General features: G+C 42.2%; 1 protein-coding gene across 1 annotated transcript in view; it reads left to right on the forward strand.

The window, feature by feature from the left end:
- Window positions 1–6,979, forward strand: part of NALCN (sodium leak channel, non-selective) — a 231,941-nt gene extending 224,962 nt beyond the window's left edge. The window contains exons 41-44 of the mRNA XM_030450947.1: window positions 1,410–1,560; window positions 3,665–3,814; window positions 4,476–4,593; window positions 6,786–6,979. Of these exons, the coding sequence (XP_030306807.1) occupies window positions 1,410–1,560; window positions 3,665–3,814; window positions 4,476–4,593; window positions 6,786–6,979 (613 nt within the window). The remainder of the gene's footprint in view (window positions 1–1,409; window positions 1,561–3,664; window positions 3,815–4,475; window positions 4,594–6,785) is intronic.
- Window positions 6,980–21,690: the final 14,711 nt, after the last annotated feature.

Consider the following 21,690-nt stretch of genomic DNA (forward strand, 5'->3'; position numbering starts at 1 on the left):
TAGAATGGGTGTAATGGCCTGGATTCCTCTGTCACAGTTTAACACTGGCCCGGCAATTAAACCGAATGAGAAATGCTCTATTAATCTCCCTCCACTCCCTTAGAAAGGAAGGAGAGAGAATAATGGAGAGAGGCTTATGGGTTGGAAGCTAAACTACACAACTTTAATGAAACAGTAATGATAAATAGGAAAAATTACTAAATATATACAAATATACAGGAAAATTGATATTATGTTCCTCCTCTTCCCCCCAGTAACTCTCACGTCACCACCGAGGCTGCAGGGCAGCCCTGGGAAAGTCCAGGCTGGACTCCTGGAGTCGGCAGCAGTCGGGAGCTGGAGGCAGGAACACACAGATATGGGCTGGCATGGATTAGGACCACAGGCAGACAAATGGGTGGAATCCTCCCAGGATGCCAAAGCAAACAGACACAGGCAAAGAAGGGGAACCAGAAAGGGAAGGAAGGAAGGGTTTAACCCTCGTGATCCCTCAAATCTATACTGAGTATGACGTGTATGGAATGGAATACTCTGGTCAGTTCTGGCATCTATCTTGTCTGTTCCTCCCCAGAGGAGAGCTGCAGGTGTGACCTTTTTACTCCTGTCCTTCCAGAGGGCAGAATGTTCCTCAGAGCTGAGCAGTGTCCTTGGTTCTGCACACCAGTCTCTAGCAGTAACTATAAACATCGAGTGTTATCAGTCCCAGAAGCAGACACTGTCTGAGAAACTTGCTGTTAATTTCAGCAAGTGCAGCTACTTACAAGAGACTGAGCTGAAAGCAAAAGTTCAAGACAGAAAATCACCTTTATCCTGGCCCAAATGAGAAGATTCTCTCCAGGCCAACAGGTATTAATTAGACTTGGGAAAAGGCAAGACTGGTAGCTGGAGAAGCACTGCTGTTTTGAGTGTAATGCAAAAATCAGATTCCCCTTCATTTCCTGGAAAAATATTAGTGGTGGAAAACACAGGTCCTAAGGAATCAGCTCTAAGTAATTTTAACATTTTAATTGGAGACAGTTTGTCATAAACATCAGTCCTGTGTTCTTGTATTGCAGGCAATGAAATGTTGTTCCCACTTGTTAACAACATGACGTTGAATCTGACTAGAAATAAAATAGAAATTGGAACACTATCCAGTTGTAAACACTTGTTGGGGGAACAAACAATAAATGCCCTAGATGCTTACAGTTCAGCAGTTCACCTGTATTAGATAGGTAGGTGTAGGTGAGAAGGTCTTTGTGGTTTTTGAGCACTACAAGTCTCTTCTGGAATCTTCACAGCATTTTTTTTATCTTCAGAAGTGAAATTATTGGAAGTATGAGCTTTGACTTTCTAAACTAAAAAGTACAGTGACCAGCATTACAAAAAAAAAAAAACAAACCAACCCCAAACAACTGTGTTTCTTCCAGCATGCTTTCATATAGGTCTGTTGATATCAGAAAAAGTCTTCAACTGGAAGAGCTGCTTGCTAGAGAACAACTGGAATATACCATAGAAGAGGAGGTGGCCAAACAGACCATACGTATGTGGCTGAAGAAGTGCTTAAAGAGAATCAGAGCAGTAAGTCAAGATAAACCAGGTTCTAAATGGCTACAGAAATTGTACTTAGATCAACAGTGCTAGAATTTGGTGTCACTGTGCTTCATTTACTCTGGAATCATGATAATGTTTACTTGAAGAAGTATGTAAAAGTTGCTAATTCAGGGAAAAAAAAAAAAAAAAAAAAGAAAGCATATAACACTTCAATTGGAAGTGCTGCAAAAATAAACATCTCTTCAAGGCAAAAACTATCTTCCTGACAAAATCTATCTGTCATTTTAATAAAGCAGGAAGATGCAAATGCAGGGACCAATGTCCAAGTAATATAAAAAATAATAAAAAAAAAGCAATGTAATTTGCTGAAACTTCACAGGCCTAATCCTTCCTCACATAATGTAACTGTATAATTTCCTTGCCTCTGCTGGCAGAAAATACCATGATCAGTCATCAGCAGATATGGACTCCATATCAGATACATCATTTGACTGAGCCATCACAGTAACTCTGTGTGTGCAAGTGAGCAGTGGGTGTGTGCCAGTCAGGTGTATGGAGTGTGGCACACAGGAGCAGTGTCTGTGGCAGAAAATTAAGCCAGGACAAGGCATTAGCTCAGGGCTAGGATGGGGACACCCATACTCCTCAGCCTCTTCTCCACACAGCTTTGGTCTGTGCACACTCACATTCTCCCAGATCCCTGCTGTAGGAGCATCACCTTCCTCCAGACATGGGGCTGGGTGGGGGCTGCTCCCCATAGGCAGTGCTGGAATCTGTCTTGTGGGGTAGATCGTGCAGGTCCTGGCCTGTCACTTGACTTCAGCACCGCAGAAAAAACAATCTGTCAATGTCTATACTAATAAAGACGTAGCCAGTGCTTAGGATCATCAGAAACATTTTTTTGCCTTTGCTCAGGATACCTGCAATATAGGCTGTTTATCCAAATTTGTCTTGGATAACATTTATAGAAAAAAAAAATCCAAGTAATTTTACTTGGCTTCTGTAATTCTTTTTTTTTCCAAAACCACCTCTTCCTTTACATCAAAAGTCATAGTCCAATTCCCTTGATGACTGATTTTTCAGTTACTTTTGATACATATATTTTTTATTTTTATAAAAGCTTACCTCTGATCTGTGGAGGTTTTCCATAGACACCTGTGATCATGGGATCTGTCTTTTTCTGTTTGTAAATCTAAAAAAAAATAGATAATTGGACAATTTTAATGTAAAGTACATTCCAGCTGACACGTTAGTGTTCAAGGCATATTCAGATAAATAGTTTAATTTTGATCTCATCTCTGAAATAATAGCAGTAAATTTAATATCAGCTCTCAGATCTAGGTTTGTTCAACTGGGTTGTTTATTTCATTATGATATTGAATTACACTATGTTAAAGTAAATATCCTATTCATTTCACTTTAATAATATGGCTCAGATCATTTCACATTATATGAACCTTTTATAAACTGAATGTAATTATGGGAGTTAATATATATATTTTCAAATTCTCTTGTTAGTCTCTAAGTCTCTCTAGAGGGAGCATGTGAAAACTACCCAGGAAAGCGAAACCCTTCCTAAGGGCTGTTTATTTTAATTTAAAAGCAAATTAGATTGTAAGATCATAATGGTAGTGATTTTGTTTTTCTATTTGTACTGTAAATCTATACTCAATCCCAAGGTTTCCAATACTGTTGTATTCAGTCATATCAACAGCCTGTTCCAAATGCCATAAAAGAAAATGGATTTTTTTCATTGCTTTCCTGTAATTTGTAGCAAATCCATACCAATTTCCCTGTTGCTTTTTCTTTGAAAGGAATTTTAACTCATAAAATCAAAACTTTATATTTTCTTTAAACTCTAGGTTTAAAGCAAAAGTTGAGCAACTTGTCTTGCACTTAATATAGGTTATAAGTTTAATCCTCTGCTTCCTACATAAAAATTAACCATATGCTGGAAATCACTGTATTTAAATAACCACCATCTGATACATGTGGCTTTAGTGATGCACCTGGTATCCACATCTGGCACTTGCCGTTTGTTTAAATATTTAAGAGGCTTTAAAAAAAATAAATCAAACACTATGACACACCAATGAGTGCATTTTTCTTGTCACATATTGTACCTTGATAGAAACAACAGCAGTCATGCAGCATTATCCATAGTCTACGAGAGAGTCAACAGCAGGAGCTGAGCCGATTTCTGAATCCTCCCAGCATTGAGACAACGCAGCCAAGTGAAGATATGAATGCTATTAATCAGGATAACTGTGCACAGCCAGAGGTATGCTAACCAGGAGACTATCAGTTACTCAGAACAAACTCAGAAAACTTCCATGTTTCTTCTTTGTTCTTTTTCAAGAATCATTTTCCTGGGAGAAGCTGAAAGCAATATTGTGTTTTGCTTCAGTCTTTGCCTTCAGGTGGGAAGGCAAGATGAACTAAGGCTGTAACTCCCCCACTTAAAGCTGCTCTTGCTTGCACCATGAAGGGCAAACTCATCTGGATGTCTCCAGCAGCACCATCCCTCAGCTCTGTCATGAGCTGTGTGCAGGCTCAGGGATGTGAAGCTTTCCTGTTGAAGCATTCTGAGGCAGTGTTTGCACTGAGAGCGATAGCTCTGGGAAAGCTGGAGTCCTTGGTTCTCCCAGGGTAGGGACTGAAGAAGGGACAACATAAGGGCCTTCCACTGTGGAAGGCTGGGGACAATTTTTTACCGTTCAGTGAGACTGTATCTGGAGCCTAAATGGTTTTTATTATTTTTTCCTGTTGGTAGTAGCTTTCTGGGACAGTAAAGAATAGAAACCATGCTGCCCTAACAAATGGCAGTGTCTTTTGTTTATATTCTTGTCTAAAGCTGGGAAACAGAATAGAAAGGAAGCTCGTCTTAGGATTATCCCCATGCAGTGGGGAACTGTGACTGAGATTCTATGTTCTCTCTTCAGACAAGTAGCCAGCAGCAGCTGCTTAGTCCAACACTTTCTGACCGAGGTGGCTACCGACATGACTCCGCAGATGCCGGGAAACCTCAGCGGAAATTTGGACAATGGCGTTTGCCATCAGGTATGTGAAAAATGTCTGTCAGTCCCCCAAATGCCAAATCACTGCTGTACAATAAAGGACACTGTTGTGTCCAGTTCTGGGCCCCTCAGTTTAGGAAGGATATTGAGGTCCTGGAGCAGGTCCAAAGGAGGACAACCAGACTGGTGAAGGGACTCGAGCACAGACCCTATGAGGAGAGGCTGAGGGAGCTGGGGCTGTTCCGCCTGGAGAAGAGGAGGCTCAGGGGAGACCTCATCACTCTCTACAACTCCCTGAAAGGAGGGGGTAGCCACGTGGGGGTTGGTCTCTTTTGCCAGGCAACTCTCAGCAAGACAAAAGGGCACGGTCTTAAGTTGTGCCAGGGGAGGTTTAGGTTGGATATTAGAAAGAATTTCTTTACGGAGAGGGTGGTCAGACATTGGAATGGGCTGCCCAGGGAAGTAGTGGATTCTTCCTCCCTGGAGATATTTAAAAAGAGACTGGATGTGGCACTCAGTGCCATGGTCTGGTAACTGCAGCGGTAGTGGATCAAGGGTTGGACTTAATGATCTCTGAGGTCCCTTCCAACCCAGCCAATTCTATGATTCTATGATTCTATAATGAGGCCATGAGAGGCTTCCTGATTCAGTCTCCCACCAGCTGCTTGCACCCACATCAGAGTTTTAATACCCTCATGCATGCTGAAATACATCGGTCTCTCTCCTTCCTCCCAGTTCTGAAACTTTGGAGGATGGGCTCAAGCATTGCCATGCACTGGTTGTTGTTTTTTTTTACTTTTCCTACATTTACTCGGGATTTATTTATTTAGACTGTACCATCCTATATCCTTGGACAGTGTCTTGGGCATTTACAGGTCTCTTTTATTGTATAAAGCACATGGAAAATTAGTGAAGTTTTTCCTAAAAGGAATAACTTTTGAGTTCATGTGGATGTTTTCTACTTTACACCATAATAATACAATTTTGTATTTTTGCTTCAGCCAGGAGGCAGCCTTGTTCACAGTCAGTTTCCAGTTTATTTTCTCACAAACAGGAAACATCCTCAAGTTGTTCCAGTAACTACAGTCTGCTAGAAAAGGAAGGCTGTACAATGCCCTCATAGGAAGGTCCTTATAGAAGGGTGGGAGAGGTGCATAAGTACAGTCTGAGGAGTTATTAAGTCTTTATCTCAAGAGCACTCTCTACTACTTGAAATATTCTCTTTTAAAGTGCGTATTGACCTCTGCTGCCATGACAATCAGGTTAGATGTGTGCACATCAACCTGCTTTCAGGTCAGTCCTATTCCAAGTCAGAGTGCTGCCTTCAGAGGCTGCCATTTTTTAGACTTTTATAATGTCAAGGTGGAAGTAGAAGAGATTGTCGTGCTCTGAGTACCTTTAACCCTACTGTTGTGTCTGGACTGCTTTCGCAAGGAACAGAACCACCTAATAAAGAGCTTTCAATCCATGCTTTCCACTTAAATGTCACTGAGCAGCAAAGGAGATCAAATTTTTATGGGAATAGGGACAAAAAGAGGGAAGTAGGAATCATACCACTGTAGCCAAATGGATAGATTTTTCAAGTGAGAATGAAGAGTTCAGAGGTTTTTTTCTTAGCCCTGATCTTGACCATGTCACTCTTGAATGTTCCTCGGTGGACAGTGTAGGAAAAAAGGATCACTTCCATGCACAGTCCAGCCCAGTAGATGATAAAAAGCCTTCAGCCCAACAGACATGTATTTAAGACATTAATAGCAGCATTAAGATGAAACGTGGCTTTTGTATACTTACACATTTGTTTTAGTGCTTTCCTAAAGCCATACCAGCACCTTGTACTGGCTTCTGCCAATAGACTGTAGTTAAATACCACTTTCTAGTCATAGCTGCCACTCCTAAATGCACTTCTCCCTCCCTTTTTCTGGCACTTAACACTTTCACCATTTTGCCAGTTTATCAGCTCATGTAAGTACTACCTAAACCATTCAGGTTGTCCCAGAAGGAAACAGGGACAGGGACACTGCTCAGTTGAACTTCTCTCTCAGCAGGCTGGTGGGAGCAAGGTGAAGAGTTGGAGCTGGGGAAAAAAGACTACATTAAAACAGAGCACTGCCTTTTCTATACTACATCAGTTTAAAGCTGCCCCAGTCCAGCTGGTTCTGTATACCTGAAATCTGTGCAAAAAATGTTCAAGCAGCAGATATATTCTAATACAGAATTTTCTGTTTCATTTCACAGCCCCCAAGCCAATAAGCCATTCAGTGTCTTCAGTCAACCTCCGCTTTGGTGGACGTTCAACTATGAAATCTGTTGTATGCAAAATGAATCCTATGTCTGATGCTGCTTCTTGTGGATCAGAAGTCAAGAAATGGTGGACAAGACAATTAACTGTGGAGAGTGATGAGAGTGGAGAGGACCTTCTCGATATCTGAGAAAAATTTAAGTTGCACTGCAACACTTCAAGTACAATCTGATTTTCTATGTTTAGCACTTAAGATGCTGTGTGATGTACACTTTCTTTAAAATCAGTGTCAGAATTTTTCCTATGCTTATCCTTCTGCCATATGAAGCATAGCAAATACTTATATGTTAAAATTCCCCTCTATAGGTACTAACTGTACTTTAAGAAACCTGTATGCAATAGCAGCACTAACAAAGAGACTATATTGCCTTTATTAGACAGAGCATTGAAAGATTTCATATGTTCTACAGCTATGTAATAAAAATGTATTTTGATATACACACCTCTGTGGTTTTCTTCAAACTATACTGTCCTTCAACAAGTGGCAATGTTTTACAATACAGGGGTAACATACTTCTTTTTTGTGTTTTCCCTCAGTTCTTATTTAGTAACATTTAGTTGAGAAAGATTTCATTATTCACAGATGACCTGAAGAGGTCAGCACTGACTTCATGTTCAAGGGAAGTATTTTTACAAAGTACAGATTCTGAATTTCAATTCTGAGATTTTTCTGGATCTTTTTTTTAAATATGCAAGATACAGGACAACTCACTGTAAAATTGGAAGGTGGAGGCTTGGCTTTTAAAATGTAAATATCTCTGGGGTTTGGTGAAATATGCAAAGAGCTTGATTTTCATAGAGAAAATGGAAAAAAAATAAAAAAAAAAAGAATTAAAACTGTACTTTAAGCATCCAGCAAAAGACCTCCATGTGAAAAACATGGTTTATGCTTCATTTTCAGAATATACTGGTTACATATATGTATGGTGTCATTATTCTCCTGTTATTGGGTCCCATTTCCTCGTGTAGTCATAAGATAACTTTCTTCTTGTCTGTGTGATGACAAATAGCATGCTGGGGGTTTCTAATTACAGAGTAGTATTGTATGGCTTTCAAAAACATACAGTTTTTGCCTGTATAGGTAGAAGTAAATTTTACTTACCCATATTACTACTCATGCTACAGCCCTGCAAAGCTAAAGCATGACACTGTACTGTGGCTAAGTACCTCTGTCCCTTTTATCCTGACACATCATATTTTGACATCTTAGCCTTCTTTTATTTTATGAAGCACCAGGAGTGCTACAATATCAGTGGTGGAAAAGCAGCTATCCCTCATAAAAGTTTTTCCAGTGAAAGGCCAATGCTATAGAGATACGGAGGTGGAGAAGAAAAGCCAGCAGAGTTTGTTAGTTTCAGAATTTCAGGCTGTCTAAAAATGTGGAGTAAAAACATGTTCTTCCCTCAGGGAAGAGCTAAGCAGTTGCAGATTTTGTAGCTTGGCCTCCAACTGGGTTTTTAGTGTCACTGGGACCTTTCTGTTATCATTGTTTCCTATGGAAATGATAGGATCTCACATGGCCTGATGTGAGATCTTGTAAGAGGCTCGCACTTAATGTACATCACCACTTAAAAATATATCCTTTAAAAAACAGAAAAAAAGCCAGTGCTTTGCTATGTTTTCTGGCCCAAATATTACTCTAGTGTGGTCAGAATACAGTATTGTTTTCACAGATGCCTTCATCATAAATGCAAAATTAGCTTTGGCCATAAAATAAAGTTTTCTTGGCATCTCTCAATGTTTTGTTCCCTATGTATGGTTGAACATGATTTAGATTGTTTTTATTTTTTTTTAATAGTCATACTGATCACGTCTGTTTTCATCGTTTCTTTATGTGTTTCGGGGTCTGTTTAAGTTTAAATCTAGTCAACTATAATCCTGCAGTAACAGAACGTGTGCATTCTCTTGTTTACCAGATTATGAACCGTCAACAAATTCATTCTTCTGTGTTCTGTTTCGTGCTTGTTTAAATTGAGCTTTTGTATATATGACAATGAGATATATATTGGATTTATAAAAGATAGTATCTTTGAAAGTTCAATAATATATTGAACTGCAGATCTTTCTGAATCAGTTACTGCAAATCTTCTTTTTAAAAAATCTGGCAAACAGTTTTTCCTTGCCTTACAGTACTCTGTCAATAAAAGTGAGTTGCTTTAAGCAATATTCCTCTCTCTGATTTTCATTCTAACTGCATTTTCTCTGTGTGACTCATCTGTGATAATGCTGCATAGTGGCTAGGCCTGTGGTTTGAATAGGATTATTTAAGGAAATTATTTCAAGCTCTTCTAATTGGAGAAGTCCAGCAACAAAACTCATCAGTACTACCACTAGGACTCATTCAAAAATTGGACCACGTTTCTTCATTATTTTCATTTAACCCACTTTCTTTCTCTGCTTTAGTGCCAAGCCTGGATCTGAGTGTGGATGTGTGGGTGTGTGGATGTGTGTCAGGGGGAAATTCATGGTGAAAAGACTGTATTGGTTTCTTAGACTGCCTTCCAGTATTTTCCAAAACACTAGAGATCCCTGGACCATCTGATTTAACCAGCAAGCTTTCTCTAAGGAAGCAGTGCTCACCTGTTCATTCCCCCATTTTGTCTCTGCAGACATAGTAGGTAAAATGGAGTTACAAAGATACGAAAATAGTATAAACTAGAGCAACAATACAACTAGGTTAAGGTGGAAACCTCCTTAATATGGCACCCCCCACATAACTACAGAAAGTGCTACCCTTCTACTCTGCAGCAGAGCAACCAGTGTGCATTTGCACATGAAGGTGAGGAAACAGAGAGGAGAGCTGAGGAATGACTGATGTTCAGCCAGCCTCTGCAAACAATGGAGGGACACAAAGGGCAAACAGTGCATCAGGAAATCAGTCCAGACAGCCCAAGAGAAAAGTCCACACTAGAACAGACCATAGACAAAGGTAAACAAGAAATTGCCAGGGGAATATTACTACCTATAGTGCTATTGGTTTCTGGAATTAAACCACGTTATCTTATACAAATGAAAAGAATAGACTCCTTTTCATCTTCTAAGAGAGCCTTGTTCCATAGGAAGCAAGTTGTAAGTCTTCATAGATTGGATGGGCAAAAAGCGTGGTACATCTTGTCAGTGCTTGAATTAGAAAAACAGCTTATGGAAAGTCTGAGAACATGCAGCAAAGATTTATCTCAATGTCATTCCAAAGTCAGGTCAGATTTCAGACAATCACTTTTGTTATGAAGAAGTTAATAACCTGAAACCATTTGCTACTGGAAGATGTCCAACTGAATTAAGAGCTAAAAACATAAAGTACAGTTTTATCTGGCAAGCTGAAAATACCATTGTTGTTTTAATTAATGAGGACCAATCGGGCTTAAATATCTTCAAAATAACATTACAGTCAGTATTGTCTGCATTCAAAGACCAGTATCACAGCTTTTGAGAAGCCAATTTGGATGCCAAAACCAAGTGAGTGACTTTGTGAGAATAATAATTATTGTTCTCTTATTTTATTCACAACATGCCCACAGCTCTTGTTATTGTGCAGATAAGGATGTCTGTGAATAACTGAAGCAGGAGAAGAGTTCAGCCTGGTTCCTGCTGTTGAAACAGTGCATTTGGAGACCCAGCAAGTAAGATGTGTGCTAAGCCTCCCATCCAAAAATCCCCCTCCTTCTCCTGCAACATTTCCACAAGTGAAAACAAACATTGGCCTGAGCTGTCAGTCAAAATTACCAATAGGATTATCTCAGTCTTCCTGAATTTGGCTTTCGGAGGCTAAATTTATTCTTGCTATTGAAGGCAGTTTAGTCACACCACAGATGAACTTGACACAACGTATAGGATGATGCTGGAAAGTTGACTGTCTGTCCTGGTTTGTTCAATTGCTCTGCAACACAAAGGGAGCCTCACTAGAATTCAATTAACCTTCCTCTTCATCCCATGGGTGCTAGTATCAGACTGTTGCACAGTGCTCTCAATGAAGAACCTCTAAGCATGAAGTTATTAACCCATCAATGAGCTGTGTGCAGGCAGTAGCCTTTTATTCCCCTTCCACAAGTTCCTGTCTCAGATATTTATTCAGGTACCCTTGCTGGTTTCATGCTTTTGCCTGCCTTGCATATCTACACTGGGGAGTTTAGATAAATTACTTGAGCACCTACAGAACTGTGCTTCATAGAAGGGTATCTTACTGCAAAGACAAGAAATGTCTTAAGTACAAGTAGAAATGAGGGGGAAAAACCTGAACTTTCCATCAGCCTGAAGAGCTGTTGACATCAGTCGTGTCTTCTTTCTAAATTCAAGCAGCACCCACCAGTGGCACAAGTCTCCAGTGTCTCTATGGGCATTGCTTTGTTTCAGGAAAAATTTTGCTAAGATTGGAAATAAACTGGTTAATAGATAGACCCCAGTGAGTCCTGGAGACCTGGGCAGTCAAGTTCTAGTTGGCTCCTTCACAAGATGGAGGTGACTGCAGTGTTTGTGAGTACATTTATCCATGAAAGTTAAGAGAAGAGGGTTTGTCCTTGAGTTCACTGGCAGAGAATCTTAGAATAATTTGGGTTGGAAGTAATCTCTAAAGGTCATCTAACTCCCCTGCAGTGAGCAGGGACACCCTCAACTAGATCAGGTTACAAAGAGCCTCGTCAAGCCTCATCTTGAATATCTGCAGGGATGAGGCCTCAACTACCACCCTGGGGCAACCTGTTCATTTTTCCACTACCCTCATGGTAAAGAATTTTTTCCTAATATCCAATCTAAATCTACTCTTCTCTAGTTTAAACCATACAAGCCCTTGCAAACAGTCCCTCTCCAGCCCTCCTAGAGGCCCCTTTCAGATACTGGAAGGTTGCTATTAGGTCTCTCTGGAGCCTTCTCTTCTCCAGGCTGAACAACCCCAGCTCCCTCAGCCTGTCTTTGCAGGGGAAGTGTCACAGCCCCCTGATCATTTTCATAGCCCTTCTCTAGACCCACTCCATCTTACCAGAGCAGGGCAAGGTGGCAGAATCACCTCTCTCAATCTGCTGGCCAAACTTCTTTTGATGCAGCCCAGGGTGCAATTTGCCTTCTGGGCTACAAGCACACACTGTTGGCTCATGTCCAGCTTTTCATCCACCAGCACCTCCAGGTCCTTTTCCACAGGGCTGCTATCACCTCATCCCCAAGACTGTACTGGTAGTGTGGATTCTTCCAACCCAGGTGCAGAACAATCCAGAAGCTGGAAACCACATCCTGTCTCACAACCTGTATCTTGGTCTTATTTCAGGATTTGCTCCCCAGCTATATGGAAGGTGGAGAGTGCCCTGGCATGTTCTGCTTTCTCAGTACACGCTCCCAAGAAATGGGAGATTGGGCATAGCTATTATTTCATTTCATTATTTCATTATCTCATTATTTCATAATTTCATTATTTCATTCATTAATGTTGTTACCTGATGCCAGCTTTTAAGATAATGAGCCTTCTTTATTTTTTTAACTCAGTACCCATTCCACAGAACTACATGTTCCACAGATCAGGTACTTTCACTTCTCAGACTTTCTATTTCATACTGGCTGGGGAGTCTGTACTGCAAAATTAACAGAAGATAGAAAAAGAGGGGGTTGGTGCTGGGGAAAACACAGAAAAGAAAAAAAGGTGGAAGAGGAAAAAAAGGAAATAAAAAAAATTAAAAAGAAAAAACTGCAAAAGAGTTGCCTGTAGGTTTGGGGTTTGTTGATTTTTTTCTTCATTTTAGTAGCTGTTTGAAAATCAAAATTTAAAAATCTGTGTTTCTCCATAAAGACAAGCTTCTTGGTTGGTCAGACCAAGCTAAGAAAACAAAAATAATTTTTTTCCTTTTTCTTAATGTATTCATTTCTCAAGTGCACCTCAGCTTTTAAATGAAGGGCTTTCATGTTTTGATTTTTCTGTCATCAAAAGCTATTTCCTGTATTGGACTGAAAATTGTCAGTGATTTTGTCAGTGAAAGTTTTCTGCTTAAATTTTTATCTTGCACAAAAAATACCCTCTCCAAGGTTATTATTTTTAAGTCCACCAGGAAAAAGTTCTTCCTGGTGGATGAAAAACTGGACGTGAACTGATAATGTGCAGTCACAGTCCGAACCTGTAGTGAAATGAGGCAACCAGGTGCCACTAATTGCCAGGGAGTGAGCATGAGCTTGTGTCAAGCCCACCTGTGCCTAATTAGGGTGGGCCCCCACTGCGCATGAGCAGGACCAGGGGGCCAATAAAAGGTGAGTCCTGAAGCACAGGCTCAGCTCAGTCCTGAGCATGTCTGCAGAGAGGTCAGTCGCTCTTGGAGCACTGTATTACCTTCATTGCGCCACTGGCGCTCATCGCCCTCAGGGTGAGGCTCTGAGGAGTCTCGAACCCAGGGCTTTGGCATTGCAGTACTGGGTCTTAGCCGGCTGCGCCACCAGAGCCTCACCCTGGGGGTGATGAGCACTAGTGGCCCAATGAAGGTAATACAGTGCTCCAAGAGTGACTGAGCTGAGCCTGTGCTTCAGGACTCCCCTTTTATTGGCCCCCTGGTCCTGCTCATGCGCAGTGGGGGCCCACCCTAATTAGGCACAGGTGGGCTTGACACAAGCTCATGCTCACTCCCTGGCAATTAGTGGCACCTGGTTGCCTCATTTCACTACACGAACCATTTTATGATTCCTATAGATTTTTGTATCTGGCATAAGAAGAATGTCATACAGAAAAAAACAGCATGCAGGATGATGGGTAGCATTGCCTTTGTTATCAATATGTTAAAAACTGCATAACAATGAACATTTTGCTCTACTTGCTGCAACTGTTTCACCTAAAATGTTGGTTTGCTGACATTGCTGCAGTCTTCTACCCAAACATTTCAAATATTTCAAAACCAGAAATAATTGATAAAATATTCATAAAAAAAAAAAAAATCCCAGTTCCTCTTCATCTACCTTCCAAGTCTTCCAATGTGTGTACCAGACACACGGCAGTGAGTTTTGCAGAGCCCCTCTAGGAACATCTGGCCCCAGCTGCTGGAGACAAACACCTCCTCATAGAAGTTGTTGGGTGCAAATAGGTTCCTGTGACTCTCCTCCTCCCTGGTACTTCTCCACTGCACCCACTGTGGAGGGGAATTGAAGCTCTCCTGAGGTCAGGAGGGGCTGAGGAGATGGAGAGTCCCTCAGGTTGCTCTGCTGGGAGAGGGACAGCTCTGACACCACGGTGCTTGGGCAGCAGGCAGGCTCAGCAAGGCTTCCCTAAGCCTCTCTGCCCAAAGTTTCAGATTGGTGATGTTAGGCTTGCAATTTATCCACTCGGGTACTGCAGATATTCCCAAGGATGTGATCCAGTGAACTTTTTTTGTCTGCTGGAAGAAGCTCTCAAACACAGTTCCTTGTACCCAGCTCCAGCTCTTCCACCACCACAAGGTATCCTGCCTGGAACTCAGTCAATTTAAAACTTCACCCAGCTGCTTCTTTTTCTGAGCTCTGTAAAAGAATCTAATTTATAAAACCCAGGTATTAAAACCTTCATCTTAATTGGATCAGCAAGAACATTTCTCTGACCTTGGTCTATAGATGTATTTCAACTGTATATACATACATCAATTCATCATGTATCTGTAAGGGCTTATCCACAGAAGGAAGTTGCACCGGCTTAAATTTCACATATTGCTGCAAATTGATTTCTCTAAATCAGTTTGAATACCTGTGGAAATGCTTATTTCATTTTAAAGATTTTTTATTATTGATCCATGATAAAGCCCAAATAACCTTGGTTTTATTCTAATGGCGAGAGTGCTCCCATTCTAATGGAGAGAGTCCACACATCAGCCCTGTTAATTTGGTTTAAAACTGTGCCCTTAATTACACGGTTATAACTCCTTTCTGTTCAGGGGGGGCTCTCATGATCTCTGGGAGGAGATGAGGTGCTGAGTAAAGCTGTCTCAGCAGTGGCTTGCACCCAGCACCCTGAGCATCCCTGGCTCAGTGGGCCGCTCCAACATTGCTGCCCCAAGATGTTGCTGGGTAAATTTCTTCAGGAAGCACCCTCCAGGAGACATTTTGGGTGGGACTGTACCAGGTAGGGCTCCCTCCACCCTATGGAGCCCTCAGGTGAACAGCTTGGTAGCTTCACAGGATCCCACAAGCCCACCTGCCATGGCAGCAGCTCACACTGGGCATCCTCTGAGTTTCAGACTCTGGGCGGTGTGACACATCCCTTGGCTTGTTCCAGGCAATTAAACTGAACAGGACACACAAAGAAGATGATGATTATTTACTGTCCCCCTACCAGCTCCAAGTAGGATGCTGTGGATGTGACGTGGCTTCTGCAGTGCAGTTGCCCAGCTCCTGCCACCTGCCCTTGTAGCTGAGGACACTGTGCTCTCTCCTTCTTCACTTTCAGAGGCAAGCACTCAGCTTGGGCTTTGATTGCTTTCACAAAGCCTTTCTTTTTTCAAGTAAATCACCACTTTTCAGGAGGAAAAGGTCTTGGTATGATCCATAAGATTGTTTTTCTAAGCCAGGCTAGCCACCATGCTTATATATGTGCTCAGTCATCCGCAGTTTTAATCAAACATATTCCCCCTGAGCCTGACAGTCAGAAATTCAACAGTTTTCAGTAGCTGAGTGTTCTACTACAGTGTCACAAAGCTATGACAAATTTAAACTCCTTTTTGACAATAGAGGGCTAACGTTACTTTTCACTGGCTGTCTGCACACACACAAAAGATTGATCAGCTTTGTGGTAGAATTTTTTGTTTTCTTTGTGCAGAGTATTTAGATACCGCAGTGACATGAAATTTATAGCATCATTATGGGACAGGATACCTTTCATTAGCCTTGCAGTACTTACTGAAAAACTGCTTTATTTTGATTGTGGAAGCATGACTTTTTGGGAAACAAATGACATTTGCATTCCCACTTGTATTATGATGTGCACCAAAGTTTTAACAAAATTGAGTTAGCAACAGCGCTTCATTTTCTCTGTCTCCAATGACTGTGGTACTTGTGTGTCAGCTGGAATGCAGCCTATATTTTCACTTCAATTGCCAGGAAAATTCAGGAGTGATGTAATTTTCAAAACTTAGCTCCTAATGTTGAAGAAACAAATAGCTTAGGATGTGAAAAATCTGATGCCACAAAATATTTCATTTCCTGGACAAAGAAATTATGCTCAATACCTTGAACTGTGACACCTGCTTTTTATAATGCCTGCTTTTCATTTTCCTTGCCTGACTGTAAGCATCTATACAGGTTCTCTTACAAGCTGTGGCTAGATGAGATGTGCTGTTACAGATCATATTTGATGATGAATAGTCAATCACTTTGAGAAATACTTGAAAGCACGGCTTGCTTTCTGTTCTTTAGCATGAAAAGCAGGGAGTGCTTGGGGTTATTTTTTTCAGAACAGATTTTACAGCAAGAGGGAGAGGGAAGCAGCAGCACAGGATGGTGCCCTGTGCCCACTGAAAGCAGCATGAAGTTTCCTTTTGGCTGCAGCGAGTCCACGGTGTCTCTCTTTAATGGGCACTTTGATCTAATGTGACTTATTTCCATTTCACATACCCAGCTGTGTGCAGTGACTCTTCCAGCTGTGGTTCACCCACAGACAGTGACCTGCCCACATCTTTGCTTAAAATACTACTGGTTATGCTGGTTGTTTTGGGCTTCCCTCTCAAGTGTTCATCCTAACAGGAACCACAAGACTTTATCCCATAACGAAATGTTTGCTGGGTAAGCTGTCTCACCGAGGGATTAGCTGACTTGAATTGTTTATGAATTCCATTTAAAAACTTCTCTGCACATCTGCATCTGAAATCTGCTGCTGGAGTGGTGTCTGGGAGCGGGCACACAACCTGTGAGCATGGCAGCCCCTTGCAGGGAGGGCATTTTTGCTGTGGTGACTGCATTCAGCATCAGGTGCAAATGCTGCCTGCATTCCTCAGCTTCTCTGTGCCAAGAACAGGGGTGAGAGGTTTTCTTTCCTGTGTGCAGTGGGATGCCTACCCCTAGGAAATGTAACCTGGAGCCCAAATCAGAGTGAAAAAATATCCATTGTTCTTTTCTTGGGAGGGAGGAGATGTGGAGGTAGTCCTGACAAATTCTGTGATTATTCTGTTGATAACTATAAGCACCTGCTGCAAAGTTAGAGTCATGGAAGTCAAGGAAGGAGAGAAGGCTGCAGCTGAGGGTGGTCTGGGTGTGAGCCATAGAATCATAGAATCACAGAATGGTTTGGGTTGGAAGGGACCCTAAGGATCATCTAGTTCTGACCCCCCTGCATGGACAGGGGCACCTCCCACTAGACCAGGTAGCTCAAGGCCCCACCCAACCTGGCCTTGAACACTTCCAGGGAGGGGACATTCACAACTTCCTTGGAATTTTATCTATTCCAGCATCTTTCTACCCTCATGATTAAGAATTTTTTCCTAATGCTTAATCTAAATCTACTCTCTTTCAGTTTAAAACCATTACCCCTTGTCCTGTCACTATCCTCTCTAACAAAATGTCCTTCCCAGGCTTTTCTGTAGCTCCTTCAGGTACTGAAAGGCAGCTGAGGCAGCTGTAAGGTCTCCCTGGAGCCTTCTCTTCTCCAGGCTGAACAATCCCAACTCTCTTAGCCTGCTATAAAGCTCTGAAATGGCCAGCAGCAAAGGCAGAATGCAAGACGCATAAAATAATTTTTCAGGAAATCTTTATAGAGCTTCCCTGCAGACATCAGTTTTTCTTTCATCTGAAGTCATGAGTAGGCAAAGCCTCACAGGAGTTTGCTGTCCTGCCATCATCACTTACTGCCAGCTAATCCATAGGGAGGAGAAGAGAGGAGAGGAGAGGAGAGGAGAGGAGAGGAGAGGAGAGGAGAGGAGAGGAGAGGAGAGGAGAGGAGAGGAGAGGAGAGGAGAGGAGAGGAGAGGAGAGGAGAGGAGAGGAGAGGAGAGGAGAGGAGAGGAGAGGAGAGGAGAGGAGAGGAGAGGAGAGGAGAGGAGAGGAGAGGAGACAGAAGGAAAAAGTTTTTAGTTTGGAAGGACCTGTTGATCACTTAGTCCAACTGCCTGACCAAAATTTAACTCCTGTTGTTGAGGGCATCATCCAAATGCTGCTTAAACACTGACAAACCCTGTCAGTGCACCTGTGTTTAAGGGGCATCAGCCACCCCTCCAGGAAGCCTGTTCCAGTTTTTGACCACCCTTTCAGTAAAGCAATGATTCTTAGTGTCCAGTCTAAACCTCTAAACCAGTCTAAATTAAATTTTGCAGAGGACAAGGGACCATACTGGGGCCACTATTACACTGAGCAGAGAGGGCAGGCTCAGCACACCAGGTGTATGAGTCTGATAATCAGGGATAATGGTTGTCTCAGATGTGTCTCCAGTACTTCTGTTTAAAATTATATGAAGTAGCTCAGGAAGACAAGTCATGCCACTGTTTAGCACAGTGCTGTCCCCAAACCTGAAATATGGAAGAGGGAAACATGAAGGAGAAAAGCAGCTTGCAAAGCTATCTGATCTCTGTATCATCAGAGCTTTTAATTGGCACAAAAATTACCTTTACTAACACATGCAAGCAAGTGTATAATACACTGGGAAAAGTATAGTCAGAGGATTATGAATTCCTTAGAGCACAAGGAAAGACCTCTCCTCTTGTAAATGGTTGTGTGTCACAGTTTGGCTGCTCCAAAGCCAATGCCACTAGTGAAACCAGGAGCTGTAACCATGGAACCCTGATTTATTTCAGGTGGGACCTCTTCAGTAAAGTGCTGTCCCTCAAACAAAGAAATCTGGCTGAAGCTGAAAGCTGCTGTCAGCATAGAGGGGGTTAGGTGAGAAGGAGCAACATGCAAATACCACTGGAAAGAAATCTGGGATATGTTGAGATAGTGGAAAAGGGAGTGTGGCTGGTCTCTTTTACAGAATAATGGAGATGTTAAAAGCACAAACAGCAGTTCTATGACATGACAGCCTTCTAATCTACTGCTTATTGTAGAGTTTATTGCTTCATTTTCAAGGTATTACATGAGGCATGTTACCTCCCATACTTTTCCCTGTTCAGCCCTCACAATGGGGCGAAAAAGGATCTCCCACATACTTCCTTTTTCCATCTTATGCCTTTTTACAAATGTTCATAGATGATAATGAGCACATGGCTGTAGATAAGTCACGTTTCTGAATACTCTGCTCTTCAGGTGCTGGATAACCCTCAGGGCTGGTTTGCTTCTGTGGCAAACCAGCATCCAGCAGCAGAACTTAACAGAGGTGGCTGAGACATCTCATACCTCACCCAACTCTCCACCAAAGCAATCCCCATTGTGGTGTAAAAGCTACAGGCTTCTCATTTATGCTGACCCAGTTGTTAGAGGCCTGGGATGTGAGGGAGCAGTAGGATCTCAACAGCTGTGTCTGGCTTGGAGAGAACGGGTTGGTGGTTTCTTGGCAATTGATTCTTGTTGAATCAACTAGACATTCCTAAAAATTCAGTGTGCAAGGATTGAGTCAATCAGCAGGTATGTGGATGTATTTTTCACTGTAATGCAGCACCTTAAGGCCTCTAAACCTCCAAGAGCCAAGCTTGGGTTTGCTAATTGATTGCAGCACTGACCATGGTTTTGGCAGTGGTCAATCTGACCCCAATCCTGATCTGGTCAAGTTCACACATCCTGCACCACACAAAGTAAAACTGCAGAGCTGCATTGTCCCAGAGAGAGGAAAAATTCAGCATAAAAAAGCCTATCTTGGTAACAGGTAGCCTGGTGCAGGACCTGGGAGGAGAAGCTAAGCCCAGCAACAGTTCCTCAGAGTTTGAGCACAGGCCATTTAGGTGAAGTACAGCTTGCCCATGGCTTCAGAATAAAAAATCTTTAACTTGGAGTAAATTTGGTTAGGTTTTTGGATTTGTTGTTTTGGTGTGGGGTTTTTTGTTTAGTTTTGTTGGGGTTTTTTTTCCCTCTGCCTTTTTGGGGCCTTTTGCCTCCTGGGAACTTGGGGTGGCTGCCAGATCAGCCAGAAGTCTGATCCCATTCAGGTCACAGCTGCCCTATGGTGCCTGAGTGCTTTCAAGGACCTGTAACCACCCCCAAACAAACTTGTAATGAGGCCTCTCATGTAGTGCTATGGGGAGGTTTTTAGCAGGCCTGAGCACAAAGGGGAAAATAATGGGAGTGAAAAAACCCACTTGGACTTACCTAAATTGTATTTATCAAATGTATGCTAGCAATGTAACTCCCTAGACTTAAAGGAAGGATTCATTCAGTGACTCAGCACATTCATAAAGAAGGATGTTCAGTTCCTAGAAAGCCATAAGGAAGTGTTTATGGGTTTTACCTCTGGTTTTTTGTTGGTTTTTTTTTTCCCTGCAACACACAAAACTACAGCTTTCCACCACTAAAAGTTACTGGGAGTGCTGCTGGAAATGCTTGTGTTTCGTATTTATTTCTTTTTTCTTCTTTAATTGTCACTTTATCCTCAGGAGCAAGATTGCAGACTGGACCAGCTGTGCTGGGGGTGGGTTTGAGTCCAGTGTCCAGGGGATGGGGACACGCAGGATGAGCATCAGGTCCATGTGTGGCAGGAAGGTGCCAGCCAGGAGATCTGCTCCAGGGACTGCACCCCGGAGCTCTTTTCGGGAGCCATCTGGACTCTGTCCAGCTCCAGCTGGCATGGAATTACTCAGGACCTAATTACAACAACCTGGTGACAGCCTAGGGAGAGGAGTCCCTCATTAAATGTGACGGTCTGGATGCCATGGCTGGTGCTGGAAATTCTTAAATGGTTATTGCTGGAAACAGCAAGTGAGTACCAGGGGAAAGATCACTCTATAAATGCACTGTTTCTTACATTTTCACTCTGAGCATCTGTTACTGCTCTCTGCCAAAGACAGGATATTGGATCCTTAGCATGGCTCAGCACAGCCAATCTTCTGGTTTTATGGTTAGGTCTGGAACAGCAGCTACAAGAAAAACTTTAAAATACTTGAGTGGGAAAAAATAATCCTTTAATAGCACCTGTGCCTTTTTCTTTGGCTCCTGGAATATTAAGCAACACAGGGGAGATGTGTCGGTGTTGATCAGCAGTATTTGCTTTCTGTTTCCTCTATATTATAATAATCCTTAATATAAGTAAATTTTTTATAGATTGAAATATTATATAAAGTAGAAGACAAGCCTTTTCTGATACTGTTAGTTTTACTGTGGTGAACAATAGCTCTCATGTTGCGCAGCACACAGTGAGGAAGCTTTTTGCTTTTTTACTTTCATGGGATGGAATAAAGAACAGGTCAAGACAGGAGAAATCTGTCTGATCCAAAAATAAAAAAAATGGCCTAAAAAAACCACGCCACACCCAGGGACCTCTGGCAGGGCCTGTTCAGGGACTGAATACGTGGCCTCCTAATTTCAGAAATGTGCTTTTCCATCCCTCTCTTCACCTTGCTTTGCAAATTTTCAAAGCCAGTGGTCATGAGGCTGGTTAGTAATTTGGGGTGCCAGTGGCTCACCGGTGGCCAAACAGAGGAGAAGTCACAGGGCTCTTCTTGCATTTGGTTGGGTGTCACGGTTTAACACTGGCCCGACAATTAAACCGAATAACAGATGCTCTCTATTAATCTCCCTCTCCTCCCTGATAAAGAAAGGAGAGAGAATAAGGGAGAGAGACTGATGGGTTGGAAACTAAACTACACAACTTTAATGAAACAGTAATGATAAATAGGAAAAATTACTAAATATATACAAATATACAGCAAAATTGATCCCACGTTCCTTCCCCTTTACCCCAGTAACTCTCACGTCACCACTGAGGCTGCAGGGCAGCCCTGGGAAAGTCCAGGCTGGACTCCTGGAGTCATCAGCAGTCGGGAGCTGGAGGCAGGAACACACAGA

This window comes from Calypte anna, chromosome 1, assembly GCF_003957555.1.
Source record: "Calypte anna isolate BGI_N300 chromosome 1, bCalAnn1_v1.p, whole genome shotgun sequence".
Taxonomy (NCBI): domain Eukaryota; kingdom Metazoa; phylum Chordata; class Aves; order Apodiformes; family Trochilidae; genus Calypte; species Calypte anna.